The sequence below is a fragment of the Macrobrachium nipponense genome, chromosome 23 (genome assembly GCF_015104395.2).
Source record: "Macrobrachium nipponense isolate FS-2020 chromosome 23, ASM1510439v2, whole genome shotgun sequence".
NCBI lineage: Eukaryota > Metazoa > Arthropoda > Malacostraca > Decapoda > Palaemonidae > Macrobrachium > Macrobrachium nipponense.
The window spans coordinates 62969250-62976749 of record NC_061090.1 but is presented as its reverse complement, the minus strand read 5'-3'; the positions used below and the strand labels follow the sequence as shown (position 1 = coordinate 62976749).

At 40.6% G+C, this 7500-nt stretch overlaps 1 protein-coding gene and 1 long non-coding RNA gene across 2 annotated transcripts in view; both read left to right on the top strand.

Annotated features, from left to right (window-relative positions):
• LOC135196779 (uncharacterized) overlaps positions 1–2892 on the top strand; it is a 6796-nt gene extending 3904 nt beyond the window's left edge. The window contains exons 2-3 of the long non-coding RNA XR_010310475.1: positions 2103–2331; positions 2761–2892. This is a non-coding gene — a long non-coding RNA (uncharacterized LOC135196779). The remainder of the gene's footprint in view (positions 1–2102; positions 2332–2760) is intronic.
• Positions 2893–5550: 2658 nt separating this feature from the next.
• Positions 5551–7500, top strand: part of LOC135198023 (uncharacterized) — an 11589-nt gene continuing 9639 nt past the window's right edge. The window contains exon 1 of the mRNA XM_064225382.1: positions 5551–6068. Coding sequence (XP_064081452.1) covers positions 5551–6068 — 518 coding nt within the window. The remainder of the gene's footprint in view (positions 6069–7500) is intronic.

Below are 7500 nucleotides of genomic sequence, written 5' to 3'. Positions count from 1 at the left end.
GGTGTGAGGTAATCTTGTATGTAATTAAATTATTTAAATGGCATCACTCCATCAACAACTTTAAAAGTCTAAGTATTTCCCTGATTTCAAAAGTCTAAGTACTTCCCTGGTTCTAACTAATTCCAACTAAATTGAAGGAAAACAGCTCAGTTACCACTATGTTTCTACCTAAACATAATTTAATTACTGGTGAAAAAGAAAACACTTATAAAAATTTTAAATACAGAAATTTACTATCAAACTCAAAATTTATAAGTGAAATTCACAATATCAGGGAAATTTACTGTTTATTGAAAACAACGCAAAATCCAATTAATTCTTGAATTAATTAAGTAAAATGAAATAAGAATTAATTTAGCAAAAAAATCAAGAAAATTCATTAATTCAATCAAAATTTAAAAGTGTTAGGTAATAACTAAAATCTGGAAATTAATTCACAAATGCTCAACAACAATAAAACTTGAATAGAATTCTAAGTAAATGCAAATCAATTCACAAGTGTTAAATTCAATTAAATGTGCAACGAATAATTAATGAAAACAATTAGGTTAAGCAAATTGTGAATGCAAATGAAAACAGAGAATAATGTGGAAAATACCAAAATTGCAAAAAGCATTAATCACACAAAAAAATAATACACTTCAATAAGAAAATGGATAAATGCACAAAAAATTACCTCAATAAGAAAAATGGAGAAATGCACCAAAAAATCACTTCAAATGAAACAACCATAAAACATAAAAAATTTGCAATGTGTAAAAATTTAAATTGTTTCATCAAACCACTGTAACTATTAGTTGCAACTAATAAACCTTGTAATAACACATTACCTTGGTACCAATTTTCTGCTGTAGCTAGTTCCAAAATATTTCAAAGAAGAAAAGGCACCGTTACACACTTGTACAGTGTTAGGTCAGATTCCACAATAAGCACTAAATAATACTGAATAACTCTTAAGAAATATCAAATCTGAAATTTATATGAGTGACCAACAACTACGTACTATATCTTTATGTTAATTGTAAAATCAAATATGCCGCGGAAGAGAGAGAGAGAGAGAGAGACCCAAACGCAATGAGGTCTTAAGTCGGAATGAAATTTCCCTTCGTATGGTAGCTTAACAATGGATTTCGTCACACAAAACGTTTTGGGGCTGAGAGACACTTACTTTCATAAAAATTATCTTTCAAAACAATATCTAAAGAGAAATAGGAATTACTATCACAAATAACAAATATTAATACGTGATTTAAGACAATAAAAGTATTTTAATATGAAAGGAATAATTATATATAAAGAAAGCAAAACTAAATGACGTCACTCCCCAAAGATGACGTATGCTTAAACAGAAGGTTCTAGAAGTGATCTTACGAAAAGATGATGCAACATTATAGGAATATGGTGAAATCTTCATATGGCTTCTCAACAAAGACGTACACATCCAAAACAGACTTGAGCAAGTAAGATTGACATGTTATGAAAACAAAACGGAAACTTCGAGTTTTCCTTATCTCGTGTGATGACAAGTTATGAAAAGAAAACCGAGCATGCCTTGCGGCTAATGTACATTCTACGTTATCTTAACTTTTAAATTATATTATGCGAAATCCGAACATATATTATCAGAACTTACAACTCTAAGCTACATATGGGTTTCGAAAGTAACAGCATATAATATATAGTATATATATATATATATATATATATATATATATATATATATATATATATATATATATATATTGGAGAAACAAATCCACAGGTAGATATGGGTACAAATATATTTAAAAATAAACCTATAGCACAGATTCCCGCAAGCTCTCTGCAGAGATATATTTCTAATATATTTTTACCCAAAACTGTTGATTTTTTCTTCATTTGAAGCTTAACTATCCATTTTCTTTTTCATTTCAAGAGTGAAGCTCTTTTTCATTTTCTATTTTTTCTTGTTCACAGCCTGCCTACCAATTGCGTTGAATGTTGTGTTTATTCCATACAAAAGGTTCTATTTATTTATTAGTAGTGATCAAATGTTTAATTACTTTTGAAAAAGAATATGTTACTTTTAACTTGTTACTGATGGACAATCATCTGTGTTAAAGGATGCGTGCCTGCCGGCTACAAGTAGTGTTCCTTTGTACTTTATGGAAGACGATGATACCTGCCTCAGATGCTGTCATCACAAATAACAGATTCTTCGCTCTGCCCCACATACCCACAGCCAATGTCGAAATGGTCTTACCTTATGCCAAGAGTACCTTGCAGTGCTTTGGGGCATGCGCCAGTCACCAGCCCTCTTGTCAGGGATTCGTTGTGAACAGCGTTGACTTGGTAAGAAAATGCTCGTTCTTTGGTGAATCAAATTTACATTAAATTTGTTTTATAAAAGTGAGAAGTTTGTTCACTGCTGCTGCTAGAAATTTATTTGTTTGGGAGTAATAATAAATTGCAGATTCTAACTGAAAAAAAAACAAAAACTGGGTTCAGCTCCTGAGTGTTAGCCTAACCTCTCAAAGAGTGGAAAGACATAGAGAAAAAGAGAAGACTGTCCGTAAATAAAAGAAAAAAATTAAAAACCTTGGTGTCAAATTTAAAATCGAATTTTGGCCGAAATTCCTCAGGAGCATTTTGTACCCTGTAAGAAATAGATCACCTTGTCAATGCGATGGGAAGTTCTTGGGGATTGGGGTCAAACGTCAAGGTTGGGAACTAAAGTTCTGTTGAATATATATTAAAGCAATCCCCTTTTCTCCCCTTCAGACTCAGCCATGTACACTTCTAATAGGTCTAACAGGCCTGAAGAACCCAGCCACGCTTAACGTCAAGGCCTACGTCACCAGAATCATCGACGGGCAGGTCATCCACTACGACGCCTCACTAAGAAACTGGTCGTAGGTTTCTAAATGACTCATTTTTTTTCTTCTTAAGTTATCGCCTCTCTCTCTCTCTCTCTCTCTCTCTCTCTCTCTCTCTCTCTGTTCATTCGGTTTATGCCTTCATACCAATTCAGTATACCAGTTTACCTTGTCATGTGTCTGAACTTGCTATTTCTCCCCTGACGCTATTGACATTTCCAACATATGTGTGTGTGTGTGTGTGTTTTCTAATTTATGACACTACGTCGTCATTAACGATTGTTCCTCTAATTCCATGCCCATTTACGCTCGTCCACCCGTTCTCTGTACTTCACCTATTCACACACAGCGAACCATACCATAGGACTTTAAAAGGATTATTTTTTACGCTTTCCTTTAAAATTATAGGGACAAATTTCCAGCTGTTGAAATGAATTCTTGATCACTGAAAATATAAAAAGAAAGGATCAGATAGTTACTACATGGGAAAAGGAAGTCTTTTTGTGTGAATACTCACCATCTATCTCCTCTTTCTGTTTCCCATTAACTGCTGTTGCTGCTTTTGAACGAACGCCATAATATTCTTTGGAAGCTTCAATTTTAAGTCTGTGGCCTCTATGGTAGGCTTGTTGTTTATGAATACGGCAAATCTTCTGATTATAATAATAATAATAATAATAATAATAATAATAATAATAATAATAATATATGAAGGTAGGAGACCCTCTCTCAAACATGTTTTGTTAAAGATGATGGCAGCATCAGTGGAATTGATTTTATATATGGTCTTTTCAATTCTTCTTATTATTCTCTTCTCATCAGTGCTGATATTTGCTAATAGCTGGCCGATGTTCATATCTCGGTGAAAGAAATGTTTTCTAAAAATGATAATTTATTGATATGATAACAAAAGTGGTTAACAAATCTTAGTCTAAGGGCATAACGGAATTCCAACGTTTCCAACTGTATCATCGGTTCATCTTCAAGGAAAGGTTTATTGTGTCCCAGGTGCTCTGTCTGATGGGCGCTGCGTTTTCATTGGCTGAACAGAGGATTAAGTCCCTGAGTCAAGCCGTCTTGCAGAAGTGGAAGCTTGCACTGCTCTTCGCGTGCGGAGGCTGGAGACTGGGAGCGTAGTATTGGGCAGGGGCACCTGATTGGTCCGTTCGATCGGCTCTGTGCAGGCGGGCGGCGCCCTACGCGCCACCGTCGGGAGGAGTGAAGTCTCTTGAGTGGTGTTGAGGCTGGACCTCTCCTTCCCGATGTGTAGGGCCTCTAAGAGGCGGAGGCGACGGTGGTCTGCCGCCTTATCGATAATACCAATATCAGGAATAATGTCCTTCCGAAGTTATCCTGGTAGTTGATGGATGTTTTTTGCAATGTTATGGATGGCGCCTTCCTGAGCGTGGCAGGATAGGAACCTCTTGGAAAATCGCATCGTTGTCATCCCACCAATGTAGGCGCCGGGGCATTCCCGGACAGGGCATTTGTATTGGTAGACAACGTTAGTTTTCTTGAGAGGGTCCTGCATCACGGGGGCTGGGTTGTTTTTCATAATCAGGCCACTAGTCTTCTTGCTTTTTTAGTAAATGATCAATTTCACTTTTTTCGCAGGGTCCGTGGGGGAGATGTTCCTTTCGATGATGTTACGAAGGGCACGTTCGTTCTCTTTGTATTTCTTGTGAAATACTCCCTTGTAAAAGAGAGTGACGTCTTCAAGGGCGGCGGGGCGAGGCTCCTGCTGGTACCACTTATCGATGTTTCTGCGAATGGCTTTTTCGATGTCCCAGTTGGAATAGCCGTTGTTAATTAGAACTTGGGCAACACGTTCTAATTCAGTGTGCATGTCCTTCCACGAAGAGCAGTGTGAGAGAGCTCTCTTGATGAAGGCGCTGATTACAGTGCGTTTGTATCTCTCTGGACACTCGCTCTCGCCATTCAGGCACTGCCCAGGTTCGTGGGTTTCGTTTACACTTGTGTTACGAAGCGTTCTTCTTGTTGCCCGACGAGGACGTCAAGGAAGGGGAGGCGACGGTCACGGCAATGCTCGATGGTGAAGTTGAGTCTGCTGTGGTCGTGGAAGGCTTGTCGCAGGCGCTTTATTTCTTCCACCATGTTGGCACTGATGAAGGTGTCGTCAATATATCGGACGTACATAGACGGTTTCTCGATGGTGGCGAATACCTGACGTTCCACAGCACCCATATAGAAGTTCGCGAAAAGTACTCCGAGGGGAGAACCCATCGAGAACAATACACTCCGTCTTTTTGCGTGTACATATGGCCTCTGTGGGTGGAGAAAGGGGCCTTTTTTGTACATATTTCAAGGAGTTTTTGGAGGGCATGCTCAGGGATGTTTAATGGGGGCATGGAGTCGTCTCTGTATACACGATCCAGAATTATCTGGATTGTTTCATCCACGGGGACGTTCGTGAAGAGGGACTCCACGTCCATCGATGCAATAACTCCTCGGGGGGGGGGGGGGGGAGGGGGGGGGGGGGGGGGTCCGTTTCAGGGCTTCTATAAACGCCCCATTATTATCCAATTTCCTGCTCCTACATACCAGCTTGCGAAGAAATTGAATGCTATTTTGACTCCTTACGTTCCAGATGACCACAGTTTTGAAGTCCTCTGCCGAGTTTATGAAGCCCTGAAAACAAAACGACACCCCCCCCCCCCGAGGAGTTATTGCATCGATGGACGTGGAGTCCCTCTTCACGAACGTCCCCGTTGATGAAACAATACAGATAATTCTGGATCGTGTATACAGAGACGACTCCACGCCCCCATTAAACATCCCGGAGCATGCTCTCCAAAAACTCCTTGAAATATGTACAAAAAAGGCCCCTTTCTCCACCCACAGAGGCCATATGTACACGCAAAAAGACGGTGTAGCGATGGGTTCTCCCCTCGGAGTACTTTTTGCGAACTTCTATATGGGTGCTGTGGAACGTCAGGTATTCGCCACCATCGAGAAACCGTCTATGTACGTCCGATATATTGACGACACCTTCATCAGTGCCAACACGGTGGAAGAAATAGAGCACCTGCGACAAGCTTTACACGACCACAGCAGACTCAACTTCACCATCGAGCATTGCCGTGACCGTCGCCTCCCCTTCCTTGACGTCCTCGTCGGGCAACAAGAACGCTTCGCAACACAAGTGTATACGAAACCCACGAACTTGGGCATGTGCCTGAATGGCGAGAGCGAGTGTCCAGAGATACAAACGCACTGCAATCAGCGCCTTCATCAAGAGAGCTCTCTCACACTGCTCTTCGTGGAAGGACATGCACACTGAATTAGAACGTGTTGCCCAAGTTCTAATTAACAACGGCTATTCCAACTGGGACATCGAAAAAGCCATTCGCAGAAACATCGATAAGTGGTACCAGCAGGAGCCTCGCCCCGCCGCCCTTGAAGACGTCACTCTCTTTTACAAGGGAGTATTTCACAAGAAATACAAAGAGGACGAACGTGCCCTTCATAACATCATCGAAAGGAACGTCTCCCCCACGGACCCTGTGAAAAAAGTGAAATTGATCATCTACTATAAAAGCAAGAAGACTAGTGGCCTGATTATGAAAAACGACCCAGCCCCCGTGATGCAGGACCCTCTCAAGAAAACTAATGTTGTCTACCAATACAAATGCCCTGTCCGGGAATGCCCCGGCGCCTACATTGGTATGACGACCATGCGATTTTCCAAGAGGATATCCTGCCACGCTCAGGAAGGCGCCATCCATAATCATGCCAAAAACGTCCACAATACCAGGATAACTAGGAATGACATTATTCCTAATATCAGAATTATCGATAAGGCAGCAGACCACCGTCGCCTCCGCCTCTTGGAGGCCCTACACATCGGGGAGGAGAGACCCAGCCTCAACACCACCCAAGAGACTTCACTCCTCCCGACGGTGCCAGCACCATAGAGCCGATCGAACGGGCCAATCAGGTGCCCCCGTCTATCGGCAATGACCTTCCCAATACTACGCTCCCAGTCTCCAGCGTCCGCACGAGAAGAGCAGTGCGAGCTTCCACCTCTGCAAGACGGCTTGACTCAGGGACTTAATCCTCTGTTCAGCCAATGAAAACACAGCGCCCATCAGACAGAGCACCTGGGACACAATAAATACCGCCGAACGACCCCATTCCAATCAGTTCACTCTCACCTTTCCTTGAAAATGAACCGATGATACGGTTGGAAACGTTGGAATTCCGTTATGCCCTTAGACTAAGATTTGTTAACCACTTTTGTTATCATATCAATAAATTATCATTTTTAGAAAACATTTCTTTCACCGAGATATGAACATCGGCCAGCTATTAGCAAATATCAGCCCTGATGAGAAGAGAATAATAAGAAGAATTGAAAGACCTATATAAAATCAATTCCCATGATGCTGCCATCATCTTTAAAAACAAAACATGTTTGAGAGAGGGTCTCCTACCTTCATATAATAATAATAATAATAATATAATATAATAATAATAATAATAATAATAATAATAATAATAATAACCCAACAGAAAGAGAAGAACTGGAAAGGGAAATGTCACACGACAACGAATTACACGAAGACGAACTGAGAGACGATGCCACAGAAGACGACAGGGAGGATGAGGTATCAAACAACGACAC